The sequence below is a fragment of the Calypte anna genome, chromosome 18 (assembly GCF_003957555.1).
Source record: "Calypte anna isolate BGI_N300 chromosome 18, bCalAnn1_v1.p, whole genome shotgun sequence".
Classification (NCBI taxonomy): domain Eukaryota; kingdom Metazoa; phylum Chordata; class Aves; order Apodiformes; family Trochilidae; genus Calypte; species Calypte anna.
In genome coordinates, this window is record NC_044263.1 from 5095787 (window position 1) to 5112901 (window position 17115).

The 17115-nt window shown below is 43.8% G+C and overlaps 1 protein-coding gene across 2 annotated transcripts in view; it reads right to left on the reverse strand.

The window, feature by feature from the left end:
* The window catches only part of MAP2K4 (mitogen-activated protein kinase kinase 4), a 73779-nt gene that overhangs the window by 29928 nt on the left and 26736 nt on the right, over positions 1-17115 (reverse strand). Inside the window, exons 3-4 of one of the 2 annotated variants that reach the window (XM_030461913.1) lie at positions 6776-6871; positions 1028-1202 (exon numbers count right to left, since the gene is read on the reverse strand). In XM_030461913.1, the coding sequence (XP_030317773.1) occupies positions 1028-1202; positions 6776-6871 (271 nt within the window). The remainder of the gene's footprint in view (positions 1-1027; positions 1203-6775; positions 6872-17115) is intronic. The other variant, XM_030461914.1, reaches the window with a different exon arrangement.

Consider the following 17115-nt stretch of genomic DNA (forward strand, 5'->3'; position numbering starts at 1 on the left):
TTACAATAATTATATATATATAAATATATAATTATATATAATTTGATATTTATTATAATATTCAGCTAGAGCTGGGGCTGAGATATGTCTACCTGGCTTGAGAGAAGCAGGAAGGAACTTTTCCAGATCAAATCAGGGAATATTCCAGAGAAGACGGAATTAGAAAAGAACGCAACACAGATTCCTACTCCACTTGCTCCTGCTCTTGCATGGGAGCACTTAGAGCTGCTAACATCAACAGAGTTAAAGATGTCATAGCTAGCAGCCAGCAGCAAGCAAAGAAGAGGAGGAAAGAGAAAGAATGGCTGCTGCCCACCTCACCCAACTCAATGGACAAGCATCTTCTCAAAGATGTCCCTGTGAGCAGCACTGCTGAGGCCAAAGATGACTCTGTATCACCCAGCTGAGGAGTGAGGTTGCACATTGTTTCTCATCTTAAGGTGAGATTTTGGGTAGCATAAGATAGCAAACTGACTTTCCATAAAACTTCTGTGCTTTCTATCTCCAGAGCAGGTCCAGCACAGCAAGCACAAAGCAGTCACTCCATTATACACCACCAAGACAAAAACACTCCCTAGATGACATCCACTCCATTCCAGCTCCTCTTGTAAAGGCTACACCATGGCACATGCCTGCATAAAAAGCAAATTTTAAGCCACTATTTGATTTCACAAAAGACACCAAGCTATTAGACATCAGCTTGTGCCTACCACCAACCTAGGCTGTATCTGAACCAGTGACCCAGAGGTGAAAGGCCCGTGCCCCATTATCAATCTCCAGAGACATGTGATCCCCTCAAAACAGCAGGTTCCCAACAGGCATTTTCAAAAGGGCCCAAGCAATTATGAGAGCATCACAAATCAGTTGACAATATGCCCACTATACAATGCATTTTTAGCAAACAACAGCCTTTACACTGCAAATAGAGAAGAGCAGTAGATGGGTGCTAGATGGAAGAACATTGATTCTCCATCACATTTCATCCCTAATCGACTGAAGTACAAATGTAAGTATGGGCATCACCTACTTTAACTGCCATAATTTGCCCACTTGGTTTGTGGACCATTTTGTTGACAGAACCATAAGCGCCTCGTCCAATTTCTCCAAGGTCTTTCAAGTCCTCTGCTGTAAAATCCCAATGTTGTTCAGGGGAAATCTTCAATTTTCCTGATGATTCAATGCTGTGTGTTCTCAGTCTCTCTCTGTCAAAAATATTGGGAAGCAATTTTTCCACATTTTAAATAGTCTGTAAATTTCTCTTTTCAGCACTTGATTAAACATTAGAAGAGAGGGGTTCACAAAGGCTACAGCAACAATCTGACTCCATGAAGGATTGTGGTTGGGGTGGGGGGTGCAGGGGTGAGGGAAAATGTTAAATCAAAAATGACATACACTTGCCCACAGCTTCAGTTAAGGATAAGTTTCTCCAGCTGTGGCCGTAATTCAATGTGTCTCATAGAGTCATTCGAATCAGGCATTTACACACTTCTTTCTGCTTTGCACAAAATACATCAGGCTTCAAGTAGCATCTGGTAACATGCAGAACCAAGAGTCTGAAGAGTACTCCCCAGCCCCATCTCCCCAGAGCTTCTGCTGCTCTACACCACCACACTCCACAACTGCCTTCCTTCTAGCTGGGTTTCTACGGGACACAGCTGAGATCTTCAGTGGAAATCAAAGGGACTTTTAAAAAGAGTTTGCTCTTAATGGAAAACTGCACTTAATTAAACAAACAAACAAAAAAAAAAACCAACCCAAACAAACCAATGTTAAGTAATAATTTTTATTTATTAAAATACCAATAAAGAGCCAATAAAATTTGTATTTATAAAAAAACAAGACACATTGTTTGTGACATATGGAAACAAAACCTGACTGCTCAAATGTGACCAAATACCTAAATTAACATTCTTGGGCAAACATTCTTCTTACTGAAGCCATCAAGATTTACCCAGGCAAGAAGCAGAACAATGCCCAAAATTTGTAGAACTGGGGAGTTCAGCAGGTTCTTTTAAGGCAATGCCAATTACACATTCGAACACAGCAATGCTATCACTGCATTAGTAGGAAAAACACAAGTTGACATATTTTGTCTTACAATGTCATGCAATTTTCAATTTTTCATTCATTAATTTGCACTTCCTAGGTTGTAAAATAAGCCCAAAGCCTGAGCTTTCCCCTTTCAAGTAGCATTAACAGCATTAAAGACAGTTCCCACTACAGGGCACCCAGATCTGGAGGAGATATTGAAACAAACAGATACTTCTGACTACCTGGTGTACAAGGGAGATGATGTCAAACTCATCCCTTAGACTCTTATCTCTTTTCTTGGGTGTTTGACTTGGGCAGTGAGGTAAGGTCCAAAGATCAACTGGCTGGTTCAAATGGCTACATATGCTGCACTTTAGTTTCTCTGTGATGTTTGGGTTAAGCACTTTGTGGGCTTTGAGCAGCCACACGTCCTAAACCCCTCACCTGTTTGACAGGAGCCTTACTGAACATCTCTCACCACTTCTGTGCTCTGCCCTGCTCTTTCCTGACTTCTAACCTGCCTTGCTTGAGATTTTCAATCTGCTGCTCCCTACCACGTTTCCCCACTGCCCTTAAGAATAATGTGGGGAAATAATAATGTGACAAAAAAATAATCTGACAGTGCTACAACAGGTCACAGGTGTGACTGAGGCAGCAGGCCCGAGGAAGAGGTGGCCTTTTGCTAGCCCTATTTACATGCCTTTATGTTTCTGTGCATAATAAAACAATGCATTGAATGGGCTTCTCCATGGAATTTGTAAGGAATGAAAATAAGCCAATAATAAAATGAAAAAGCAACAGAAGAAAAAAGGAAAAGGAAAATATGAGAAGAAACATGACCTCCAGACTTGCCAGCTGTCTTGCAGGCAGCTTATGGTGGAAGCTGCAGAAATCAGTTACTATCTAACTGCTTGACCAACCTATTATGTCAGTACCACAAAAATGTTGTTCTGCTGATGGAAGAGGATAGGTGATAAGCATCATGCTGAGGAGGCAGTGGCAAATGGGCATCTCCTGCCCACCTTCTGCCAGCTGGTGGGCAGGAAGAAGCATGACCATTGAGAGCTAGATCTTGTTCAAAAAGACAGGGGGGAAAAAAAGGCACAATGGGCTTATCAGGAGGGTGAAATGGGAGATTTGATTCTCTGAGCAAACTCTCCATCTCCATTTTCAAAACAGTCTTTCATATCAAAGTTCCCATGGAAAAAAATATCAGATGCTAATTTGATTTATTCAAATAGTGCAATTAAACCCACCTCCACTCTTCCCTGTCTGTTTTTCTCCCCAGGAAACTTTGTTTTCTTACTCTACATCAGTAGAGAAAGCAAACTTGAATCCATTATGTCCTCGTTACACAAGAAGCCTTTTTCTTGCCAGCTGTAGCCTGAAAGCAGATCTGTGCCATTGTTCTGCAGCTGCAAGAGGGTGGGTGGCTCCAGCAGCCAAGAAGAGAGGTTGGGAACACCCCCTGGGCGGGTCTGCAGCTGTATCCTGGTGAGGTGCAGCAGAGCTCCAGGGGTTTGGATCAAGATGTACCCTCACCATTCACCCACCAAACCTCACATTCTGGGGCTTGGCTTCATTTCCAGGATGTGTTTATGATGCTACCTCTGTCACTGCAGTCACAGATCCCGCTCATCCTTTTTCAAATACCCAGGAAAAAGGTCAAATAACCAAACAACAAGTTTGACAGAGTGACAGACACTTCAAGATAGATTTTGCTCATTTAGCTCATTTGTCACATGTAAACTAGGCAGTTTTCCTTTAAGCAGTGCAGCCTGGCCTAAGAGTCAGTAACTGGAATGCAAGGACTAGTTTTAGCATCTAAAAACTATGCTTTGTATTAGGAAGTTTTCAATGGAAATCAAAATCCCAAGGGATTTACATGCAGAGAAATCAGCTCAGAAAATTCAAAACAAGAACATAGACTCTGCACTGATACACATTGGGAACTTCCTGACTTAAAATGGAGTGAGGCAGTAAGAACAAATAAATCTTCAATGCAGCACATCGATTACTAGATGTGCACTACTACAGATATAAGAGGACATAAATCCCCAGGGTGGCCATTCCCCCAAAAGACAAAAAAGCCTTCCAAAACCCTGCCCTGAATGCTGCAACAGATTGCTTCAGAAAACAGGACAAGCTCACAGAACAGTGTCAGTACAGGTGAAAGGCAGTTAATGCCCCAGCCCTGTTTCTGCAACCCATCTGATTTCAGTCTCTGTGTTTAGTGCTCATTAGAGTTTGCACAGATGTGACCAGACATATGCCTCCTCTTACCATCTTCTTTTTAAGCTGTGCAACCCAAATCTCTCTAAGGCTGGAAATGTTGGACAAAATTTGGCACATATTCTCCAAATGATCAGGATGTGTAAGGGACTTGTGGGGCTTAATGTAAAAAATAAAACAGCCAAAGAAGGCTAGATACTCCTCAAAGTGTTAAAAGCAGGATTTTTAAAATGCACCTTAGGGATTATAACTCCTGATGACTCACCCAACTCCGCATCTTGCTTTTGAAAAAACAGGAAGAAAAAAGTAAAGAAAGAAGAAAAAAAAAAAAAAAAAAAAAAAAGGTAGGCAGGAGGTGGTTGGGGTTTCTGCACTTGAAAGGCACCAAAGGATCGGTCTTACTGCAGATGGTTACTATGCTTGTCACAGCAGTTCTTCCAGGGATTAGGGAGCACCAAGCAGGACAACAACTCCTCCAAACAGTTGCCCTTTGTCAGAAATGAAAATGTTTGTGGGTCCAGCTTGGCAGGAGGCAGCCGGAGGGCTGGCGCCAGGCACCGCAGCGGGGCCAAGGAGATGCTCGGATGGGACTGGAGGCTGCTCACTGGAAACCTGGAGAGCCAGACATAGATGGGAAGGTTCTGCCATGGCTAGAGGCCCTCAAAACCTCCAGGGAGAACCACGGAGACATTGGGAAGCTCTCGGACAGGCAGCTAGTTCCCTGAGCCCTGCTGTTAGCACCAAACTGCAAGGATGCCAAAAGCTTTTAAACCAAACATTTTCTCAGTGTGATAAAAGACTGCGAGGAAAAGCAGAGAAAAGTTGGTGGAATTTTTAAGCAAAACTGAAAATTACCAGACATGAAGCAAGGCCAGAGAGATGCTGTAGGTACCTATCTCTTTTCTGTATTATTTTGTTAAGAGTTCTGCAGGACTCAAAAGAAGCCCAGAGGTATCTGACATTACAGTTGACACGGATCAAAGAAATCTGCAGTCAAAAAGATCCAAGCAAACCAGCTGTGCTTCACAAGCCTGACTAGTGCTGGAATTTTTTAAGAAGCCTCTCATTAAAGCTCCTATTGAAATTATGGTTAATGAGAATATCCTCAGCTTTTCCACAAGTTTGGTAAAAGCTGCTCAACACAATAGGACTTTAGAAACTGATTTGTGGTCAATCAACCAAAAGTATGGTATGCTACAATGTAAATCCTAAGAGAAAAGTTTCCATGCAAACTGCAGGGTTTTAATAACACTGGTCAGTAAAAACACAGATTTTGTCTTTGGCTAAAGTGTTTCTATCAAGCCTTTCAAATAGCCTAGAGAAGGTATCATGCCTCTCTTTCACTGTCTGCATCAATTCTAAAAAAAGTTTTCACACCCTGCAGGCTAACATTAATAAAACAGCAACCTCAATTTGAATGTCACTGCAGGAAGCCTCCAAAAGAGCCCGTTCCCTTTTTTTTTTCTTTTCTTTTTTCCCCTAGAGGGCCGAAAATGTTGGTGCTCTCACAAATCTTTTGAATTCTCAAAAGAAAAAATTTCTGCTTCCAATGAACTGATGGGCAACAGCATCCTTGCAAGAGGGGCAGAACTGAATTGGTTTTGCTTTGACCCATGTAAGCCATCCTCAATTACATTTAATATCACATTGCTGTATCTCATGAAGAGATGCAGAAAATGTGTCAAAGGAAGAAAATTATTTAGTTTCGCACCTTGTACTAGTCAGACTAAATGCAAAATCCTTTCATCATGACCAAATCGCAGAAATTCTCCCCTACCATTTCTCTGTCTTTCTCTGCTCCTCCAAATATTTATTTGAAAGATACTAATTATGTCTGAAAGATTTGCCTGGCCCCTTCCAGACCTCTCAAAGACTCAGTCCAGCACACTCTCAAGGCTGCAAAGAGCCTCCCTGATTTCAATGGAGGATGCTTTTAACATGTCAGTATTTTGTATTAACCTCTCCTAGTTGACTAGAGAGTTACAACAGATTTTGATTAACCCAGCCCTTGACACAGATGAAGCCTCTCAATTCATTGTGGTGAAGAGTCTGTACTGAATTTAACTGAGCACAATTATCTCAAACTAATTCTGATTTGGACATGAGCCAGACCAGAGCACATTTACTGAACCCACCCATGATTGGGTATTCAGTGCTTACACTCAATTCCAGAACTTCAGAATAATCCCAGAAAAAAAAAGAGCTAATTAATTTAAATAATGCTTCTGAGAATGCTGACTCCTTCTGAAACATTATGCCTCCTGAGCCATGGTCAGCTACCTGAGAAAGAACAGGGAACAGAGACATGAGCACATCCATCAGAATTAACAAAAGAACCCCAAAATATACTTTAAGTAGTTTGCAAAATGACACTGAGTGCAATTATCATTAAAATTACACATAAATTACGCAGTGGAATGACACTCTTTCTGAGACAAATTCCATTACTTTAATAGATGCCATTTTTGTTGGTATGGAAAATATTTGACAATGGCTAACAAGTTAAGCTTACTGTAGCCTGCTGGAAAGTTTCTGGATGAGGTCCGCTTCTCTCCTTTTGAAACTGAACGGTACAATGTGATTACTACCCAGGGTTGCTTGTGTATCACTTCAGCCAGGAAAAGTTGTGAAAATGACAGGAAAACATGGTGCTGTTATCACATGACAATAACGTACAACACAATACTCAGCTACTCACACTACCCACACAGTGCTTAGCTTAAGAAATCAGTGATTACGTATTTTTCTTCCAAATTCCACCTAAGCAACTTCCCCTCAGTTGGAGCAATGCAGCATATGATGAGTTGAGCTGTATTTTAACATATTCAATCATAAGCAATTTATTTTCTTACAGCAATGATTATTTCCAGGTGTGTTATTACTGTGATTAGAAATACAAATAACTGCATTTAACTTACTAATCAAACACGTGTATGTTAGTGACATGCTGTTTCCTTGAGGCACACTGACCATCACTGCTGGTTTTCTTGCAATTTCTAAAGCAGAATTTTTATTTTCAATTTTTTTTTTTTTTTTAAAAATCTAGCTTCCATCCTGAATCCACCAATCTAGGACTGGTGGTCTGTCCCAGGTGGGCTTGTCATTCATGTTATCCCCTCTCTTGATGAGTAAGTTTGTATGACTTGAACAACTCCATCCCTTCTTATGACCTCCAGAGCCATACGACTGGCAGATAACAAAAGGTGAACTACCACTCTCAATTGCAAGATTTCTCCAAGAACAGGTTCTGGATCTCCGAGTCCCTCGAGCTGTCCACCTTTGGACATCTCTTTTCCCTATTACAAGGACCCATTATCTTAGAGCAGTTGGAGTAGTTCAGGAAAAATGCCTCCTTTGTGGAGGGCACACAGAAAACAAGCACTCAGGTACTTGTACAAATAGCAGCAGAGCAATGCAAACTTAAGGCTTTGCTGAGCTGTTTGTTGGAAACACTTGAGAGAAGCAGATAATGAGCACTGTTATTTCAAGTACATGAAATGCTTTTTGTTTCAACTACTCTAACAAGTGACTTTCCTAATTTAAACTTCCATATGTCATAAATTTCCAACCCTAGGCTAGGAAAGCTAAAAGCTCTCCAACTTCTCCTTTGGGATCTATTACCTATTTGGGATTAAAAGACAAACAAACCGACAAGTGGAGGCTAACCTGAAATTCAGTGCCAAAAATGTACCTGGCAGGTTTTTTTTTCTGTGGCAGACAATGACAGATAGGAGAAAAAGAGATCACCTAACTGCAAGACAGAGACTGATTTTCTGGAGAGATGCAGCTACCATGAATGTGATGACCAGAAGAGAGCTTGTAACAAGATTAAGTAGATTAAACATGACTTGCATTTTTAAACTACTCCATCTCTAAGACATTAAAATTTCAACAGCCCAGTGAAAGCAACTGCCTGTCAAGGGTCTCTATGCTCCATGGTCTAGTAGTATAGTGAGATTTTAAATGCTGGTCTCCTCCAAGATGGCTGTGTGGGGCAGTTTTTTCCAGACTCTCAGGAGCCAAGAGGTAATTTTACACAAACTCTGTAAGGATGCTTACAGAAAATTAAGACTTCTATAAGGAGTTAGGCCAATGCTTCCAAAGAATGACCTTTCCCATCTTTCACTGCTATATCCTCCTAGAGCATCAGAAACAAAACAAACCCAGATGAATTCCAGAGAAGGCCCATGTTCTTCAGAGAGGACAACTACCTTCACACTGCTCTTGCAAGAGATACAGGAAACAATCACTTTTCAACTGATCTGCACTTAGCAAAGGCATCAGTTACATTGGGCATGAAGGACCAATTGTGTTCGCTCAGATTTACTCCAAGGATATTTTCCAAAGGAGGGAATTAAGACAGGCTCGAAGAGAAGGCTGTTCAGGGTCACGAGAATCCAGTGTGAACTGGCTTGGCCATTTGCTCTTGCTTTGCTGCAGTTTCCCAAAATGGACGGATCTTCACAATGGAAGGCAAGAACATCCACCCGAATCTCAAAGATGATGTCTGTATTCTTCACTGATGTGATATACCATCAATGCAGTTCATACAAGTTAATCTCATGTCAGTTCCTCAAGCAGACTGGCAAAACCAATTGAGCCCTGCAGGGGCTGAGGGCCTCACCTCCATCATGTGCATCCAACCCACAAGTGTCCTTTCCATGAGGTACAGCAGCTGTTTCTCTTGGGTGTTTGTGTTCATTCAGTCCAGATGTCCTCCACAGTACATGCTGAAAGTCACTCAGTAATGCAAAGGACAAACCAGAAGTTGTTGATGACCTGTGGGGTTGAAGTAGTCTGCTAATTTGCAGACTCTCCTCTCTTTATTGTCCATTTCTTGATATGCACAGGGGACAAAAGGGATGATTGATTCTTTCAGTTTGAACCAGCAGAGCAGAAGAGTTGGCTCACTTCTCCACAGCCAGGGAAAAATGCAAGATATTTTACTATAAAGTTGTGACTACTGTCTGGAGACATAAAGGATGTACTCTTGCTCTGAAGAAACGGGGTGCAATCCCAAGCATGCAGAATAGCAATGAGCTAAGTTTATTTCTGCAGCTAACAATGGCAGTTGTTTACTTGGATTTTCTGCAGGAATGTGATTTGCAAGGTCCACATGCGGAAACACAGAGTTCAAGTCCAACTTAACTCACAGATGTGATTAGTGATTGCCAGTAAATAAAATCCTGACATTTCAGTATGTCACACGATAAGCAAAAAAGAAATTAAAAATGTCTGTGACTAACCATCTCAGGTTAACTGGAGTCCAACAGTGACAGCCACTAGGGTTAGAAACCATATACACCCTCTGTACAGTCCAGTACAGAGCACTCCTGCACACAGGCACTAAGCTCAGACCAATGGGTAAGCAATGTCCTACTTTGTTACTTCGAAACAATTACAGAACAATACATTTATCCAAAAAATGGGTAGAGACAAAACCTCTGCGTGTGCATGCAGATATATACCATGAGCAGGGACAGTACATGTAAATAATCTGCTTCATCCCACTTTTCTCTCCAATAAGCAGCAGGTTTTGTGTATTAACCTAGTGGTTACTGTATTTGTCCAAGGAAGGAACGTGAGGATTCAGGCTCTCTACAGCCTCAGGTTTTCATTCATTTTCTAGGATACTAGTCCCTAAGACATACAGGATGGACAAGTATTGCTCCTACTGACCTTGGATCAATCCCAGCTCCGAAAGCCAGTTTGAGTCCGGAAGAAAAGAATCCAAAGGAGAAAGGCCAAGAGGACTGTCCAGCTCTGAGATGTAACATAAAGATGAGCAACGCATCTACTGCTCCCTGAATAAACCTTAACTGAAATCAGAACCATTTTCAGAGGATGCCTTACACGCTGGTGAGTTCAGATATGGGGGATGCTCAATTCCCATTGTGATTTCAGGCAGGACAGCAGTGGTGTGCTGAGCTCATCTGCATCCCAAGGTGCCCCAGGACTTGTTAACACATAGGCATAATAGAATATTTCTGGATGAAAATTTTCAGATCCCTAAGACAGCTCCTTGCTGGAGGGAGGAGGGAGAAATTTTGGCAAATTCCAGCTCCCATTCTGGATCTCACTTGTACTTAATCATAAAAAGTTACTGTTGAATGTAGATTTGAAGGCTCAGAGATGGCAACACATCACACTTTCTCTATAAGGTATGAAATACGAATTCTAGAGGGCTTACAGAATTCACCAGGTGAAAAGGTGAAGCACAGACACATAGGTCTTAAAATACTCTGAAAAATACACTAAGATTCAAATACTATTGAAAAGTCTAACAGGAATGGAACTGTGGTCTCCCCATTTTCTCTCTAACCTCCAGAGAAGACTAGGGCATTTTGGTGTCCTGAACACTTTTAAAATATTCAGACACCAAGACTTACAACCAGTTTGCACATAAGCATGCATACCACTCTCCTGACTAGGGGATGCAGCACGTACCAAGAAAAGAAAGAAAAAAGGAGAGAAAATCATGCTTCTGTTATCATAACAGTATGAAGGGAATACAAGAGCTGATACAGACTCTGAAAACTACTTGACCTACTTTTTCTTTTCTTAAATTAGCATTGCAGTGGTTACATCTTCATGTGAATTATACTGCCATGCCAGGACCAGATGTGTCCTTCCTGATGTGTAAAGACGACACAGGGATCCCTAGGGCTTACTGAACACTGATGTGGGAGCTCTGCTCCTGCCATACCTGTTGACACCTCTTGACCACCAAGACATAAGTAGCAGAATTAAATAAAGCTGGAACTGTTAAACCACACCAAACCCTCTGTAGCCTGAAGCCTTGAACTGTTTTCAAACAAAAGCAGCACCATCTCCCATCTCAGGCACAGCCAGGGGACTGGGTGAAATTTCCAGCTCTCCAGTGGTCAGGACAGATATTTCTCAATCTGTCTTCCTTATTAGATCATGCAAAATATTAAAATGTTGACCTTGTACTCAGGTTTATAAACCTGGGTTTTTTTAAACCAAGCTAATTAAGAAAAATCACCACTTGCTCTTCTCCATGCTCTCTAGCATGACAGCTACCTCCAAAACAGGAGTGTAGTCCTGAACAAGGTGCAGGCACACAGCTTTGGCCATAGGCATGGATGGAATCAAGAACAACGACTCTTCTGTGTCTCATGGAAGGATCTGACCAGCCAGAGATGGAGCCATATGACTAGATAAAGGGTAAACAGCACATCTCACTGAAAGCCAGGCGCTAGAATGAAAGTCTATACGATACTTCAATCCAAGGGAGACATTGTCTAGCTTTGCTCTTCTGAACAGCCCCTCTGTGTCCCAGCATGCAGCCAATCTCATGCAGACTTTATGGTGAATGAAGTCGGGCTCAGTTTGAAAATTAACATTTCCACCTCACTGCTCTACCTGGTAATTTCCCAATTTCCATCAAACCAGAATGCTTCAGCTCCCTCCACACACCATTCAACTCAGCAGAAGAAAATATGGCTGTCAATTCAAAACTGCTGCTCTTCAGAGACTCTCCTCAGACCCCACCGCAGTGTTCCTGGAGCAGAACAACTGCACTAAAAACACCTTCACAGGCAACACAGGAAGGGCCTCTCCCTTCTTGCCTTCTCCCACCCAATGTGCCAGTGAAAACAGGCCTGAGGAGGCAGTGTGACCATCAGACATCACGCCATTAAGCAGGGAACATTGATAATTCGTGTCTTGGTGTACATGTGCCAAGCGCCAGGGACAGCCATGTCCCTGTGGGGTCTGCAGAGGTCATGGTGCCCTGGGCAGCTCTGGGCCTCCAGTCAGACCCCAAGGCTGCTGTCCCCCTCCAGGCAGGACAGGACATGATGGATGATGGACAGGAACCACCACTATTGCCATCTTCTTCCGGCCTCTGGGGCATCAGTCACTCCTCCCTCAGGCACCTCAGTACCTACTCCATGGCACACCCAGGTCAAGCAGGAGAGGTCAAAGTACTGCTCCCAAATGAGCAGTTCTGACCACTGCTGCATTGGTGTGAGGGCCAAGACAACAGCTTCCAACTGTGCTGGTGATGGGACAGGTAACAGAGCCAACCGGTGGAGCACTGATTGTCAGAGATCCCTCCTGAACAACTCTGCCCTGTCACAACCTTCTGGCTTAACCTTCATCTCTGCCACACTAATTCAGGAAGGAGATTGAGGTGCTGGAGCAGGTCCAGAGAAGAGCAAGGAGGCTGTGAAGGGATCCAGCACAAGTCCTGTGAGGAAGGGCTGAGGGAGTTGGGGGTGTTCAGGCTGGAGGAGGCTCAGGGGAGACCTCATCACTCTCTACAACTACCTGAAAGAAGGCTGGAGCCAGGATGGGGTCGGGCTCTGCTCCCAGGGAGCTCTCAGTAAGAAGCCATGGGCTTAAGCTCTGCCAGGGGAGGTTTAGGTTGGATGTTAGGAAAAAATTCTTTACAGAGAGGGTTATCAGGCATTGGAATGGGCTGCCCAGGGAGAGGGGTGGATTCTCCATCCCAGGAGGTTTTTAAGAAGAGATGAATGTGGCACTGAGTGCCATGGTCTGGGAACCACAGTGGTAGTGGATTAAGGGTTGGACTTGATGATCTCAAAGGTCCTTTCCAACACAGATGATTCTGTGATTCTGTGAACTACAGCATGCTCTAGCTTCCCATCTGCAAGATGGGAAACACAGAGATTTGTGCAACCGTTTAGTTTGCAAAGCTGTATCACTCAGTACATGGGATGCACTCAGAACCCACAGGAGCCAAATTACAGAATAAACTCAGTTAAAAAAGGACCTTCAAGATCATCAAGTCCAACCAAAAGTACTATGTCTAACCAACTTAAATCCTTCCAGGAATGGTGATTCCACCACTGCCCTGGGCAGCCTGTTCCAACACCTGATGACCCTTTCAGTGAAGAAATTCTTCCTAACATCCAATGTAAACCTCCCCTGGTGCAACTTGAGGCCATTACCTCTTGTCCTATTGCTCATAAACTTCACTGAGCAGCCTGATCCTCACCTCTTTACAGCCTCCTTTAAGGCAGCTGTAGAGAGCAAGAAGGTCTTCCCTCAGCCTCCTTTACACCAGGCTATACAACCCCAGGTCCCTCAGACACTCCCTGTAAGATATATGCTCCAAACACTTCATCACCTTTGTTGCCTTTCTTTGGACATGCTACAGTAGCTCAACACCCTTTCTGTAACGAGGGGACCAAAACTGGACACTGGACACTGGAGGTACAGCCACACCAGTGCTGAATACAGGGGTAAGGTCACCCCCTTGTCCTGCTGGCCACATTATTCCTGATGCAGGCCAGGATGCCATTGGCCCTCTTGGCCACCTAGGCACACTGCTGGCTCATGTTCAGCTGGTTGCCAACCAACACCCTCACATCCTTCTCTGCTGGGCAGCTCTCCAGCCACTCCTCCCCAAACTGAGGGTTGTTGTGGCCCAAGTGCAGTACACAACATTTGGCCCTATTGAAGCTCATGCAAACGGTCTTGGTTTGTTGATCAAGCCGGTCTACATCCCTCTGTAGATACTCCCTACAGTCAGGCAGATCAAAACTTCTGTGAAATGACTCTGACAGAAATGGGGGACAGAAATGTTTACAAGAAAATCCACACGAGTAATTGTGAAAATGTCAATTTAGGATATTCCACAATTGGTTTTTAATATTTTTCTTAGACAAATGTAGTAACTGTCCCAGGTTATTTCCTGAAGAACACAGTCAGCTAAAGTCTATGGAGCTAGAAAGCCTGAAACCACATATCAGAAAGGTATGGAAAAGCATAAGAGGAGATTAAGAGACATAGACACTTGAGAAACACTTTGGGACAGCCAGAAAAATCCTTTCCAGGAATGACAGTCCCTGGACTATACAGAAAAAAAAGGAAGCAGCACCATGACATGCAACTGGACTTTGCTTTTGAAGCCCTGAAAAAAGCTATTAAACAAACAGCTGCCAGTACTCTTGGGGCAACTGTTTTGAACGTGTGACTCTACCAGGTGTCAAAAGGAGAAGAAGGTCCACCTGGGGCACTCTGGAAGCTCAATTCACAATGAATCTATGATAACACCCACATGCTATAGGATGTCTATGGCATCTAGCAGGCCACCAGATAGTTCAGAAGCTGTGTTTGTGAGCATTACAATTTCATTTTCATTTTGTCACCTTTGTAATTTCATTTTGTCACCTTTCTAGACAAGACTGCAATGCTCTGCTGTTCAAGCTCTAGAGAGGCTGCAGCTCTGGCAGCTAAGAGAGCTCCCAGACAGCAGACAGGATACTTGAGCAGCACCATGCTGGGAGTCAGATGCCAAACAAAACTCCTATGCATGCTCACGTCTTAGCAGGTGGATCTAAGCTCTCTAGACTCCAGTCAAGATCACACATCAGTGCACCAGAAGAATAGAACACTTTCCAGAGAAAAGAAAAACTCATCTACAGCCATGTGCACAACTTGGTTCAATGGATGCCAGCAATGACCAGCACAGAGAGCTGCCATACAAACCTGCTGTGCACAGCTATACAGTCCCATCTCACCACATCATTCCCATATTAGTGTTATTTGAACCTTCTTTCAGCAAAGGCCACCAGCTGCAAGTAGCTCTGTAGAGCATACACACAGATAATTGAGTAATCTAATTTTGTTTGTGACCTAAATCCTACTTGGACACAGAGCTGATGAGGTGAAAGGTGGGATGCTCTTCAGTTGGTTGGAAATAGCAATTGAAAAACACTGGGTTGGAAGTTTAAGAGCTCACCCTAACCATGGCTTGCATCCTCCAGCCCCTACAATGTCTGCTGCAGAGAAAACAAAGTTAGTACTTGTTAATCCAGCCTAAGAATTAGTTCAGCCTGTCTGGACTAATGAGACCTGTGGTCTCAACTGATAGCTCTCCATGGCCTCCACAGACCAGCAATGACACAGCCTTGCTGACTGTGATCAGGCACAAGCAGGAGCATACAAGGCCCTGGAAGGGGGCATCAGCTCTCAGAAAAACACATCTTTCTCTAGGTGGCATTCTTTCAAGTAATAATTTTACACCCAAACTTCTCTAGAATTCAGGCTCTATTCTGCCTTTACCCTGTACAGGTCACATGTAAAATTATGCAGATCACTGTGCTAGTAGATACCCTATGAACAGGCTGGGTAGCACACCATACCTAAACAAAACCTCTTTTTGCACTTATAAAGTACAAAAAATTGGTGGCAGAAGTCATGGCTGACCTGAGAAAGACACATCTTCTGTAGATCCAACAGTCTCATGAAGTCACAACTACAACAGATCTTCCTTCCAAACCCAGTCTCGTTCCCTGATGCTCAAGGATCATGCTTCATCCCAGGGCTCTGCCCACAGGACCTGTGCTGAAAGCCATGCACAGCTCCTGTTAGTTGCAATCAGGGATGTCTGAGCCCTCAGCACCTCCAGGAAGTGAGATTTCAAAGAGCTATAGCCCAAATTCCAGTTTATAACCTCATTCAAGGCTTCTGAGTCAGCCTCTTATTTTAAGGTCATTTCAAAGTCCCCTGATTTTAACACTTTCCAATTCTGGAAATATTTAGGGCAAAACCCCAGCAGCACAGGAGATGTAAGGGGTTTTGCCAGTGGCTCCAGTCTGAGCAGCTGTAGCATCTGCTGATTTTCCCTCCCTTAGTTTCCTGGTCATCTGTGAAAGAGGTGACCTCCTTCAAGACATCCCAACACAGCTGGTAGCTAGGAAGGAGGAAGAAGGGAGGTGTTCTGGGCAGAGGGCTGGGGTGATGGGAACTCTGTATCCTGCCCTAGCACCCACCTCCTGTGCACCCACATCAGCACACTCACACAGCCTGGAAGGATGCAGGCCTCAGACCGCAGCCTCAGACCTAAACTATAAGGCATGGCTCAAAACCCCTGCAGATAGGCAAAGAAACACAAGGTGAGGGGGTGGGAAGGGAGAAGAAGGAAAAGATTTCGGGAACTCTTGTCCCAGCTTCCTATATTCAGTAGCATTTAATCTCTCTGTTGAACTCCAGGGCAACAAAAAGCCTCTGCCCATGAGAGCCACAAAGCTCTGGGAGGAACAGCTTCTGCGCAGGAGCACAGCAGGAGTGATGCTCACTGGGTTAGAGGGCTCCTGGGCCAATGGATGTAAGGCAACTGGGAAGCACTGGTCAGTCTGAATAACAACAGATGCTGCAATTAGGATTCCACAGCCTTTGAACTCATTCCTCCAGGTTGTTAAAACCAAGGAAGTAGCATGAAGGAGCAGAGTCAGAAACTGCACACAGATCACCTGGGAAACCCTCCTGTGTGGAAACCACACTAGGTTCCCCCCAGCCGTGTGTGAGCTGAGTTCACCCCAGCTCACATGAGCTGCACTTCACTCAGTTTATAGTGATCCCCAAAATAGTCTTCTCTACACTCCCAACTTTCTTTTCTAACACTCTTGGAACCTCTCTGACCAAGAAACAAACCATAAATAAAGCCAAACTCACACCTTGTCAGGGCATGTGGGGTCCACACCCATTTTACCAGGGTATGGAGCTCAGCACTGAGGAAGAGCATGGCTATATCCAATATCCTGCAGTTTTCAAGGCCACCTCTGGCATGCCATGCCTTGCCTCCTCAGCAGCAGTGCCTTTGCTTCACTGATGCAGTTTACACAGAGTTTTCTTCCCTCCTAACACACACACAGGCACAAGGGGCCTCATTTTCTCCTTTGCATTCTGTCTACACAGCAAGAAAACACACTCTTACCTGAACATCCACCAATCCAGCCTGATCAGTTCCCTGACCAAAACCTGTTAATCAAGCAAAATACAGCTAATATGCAATTTACATCTCAGCAGCTGCAGGACACTGCTGGCTGCCTCCAGTTGCACCCCAGCCAGAGACTG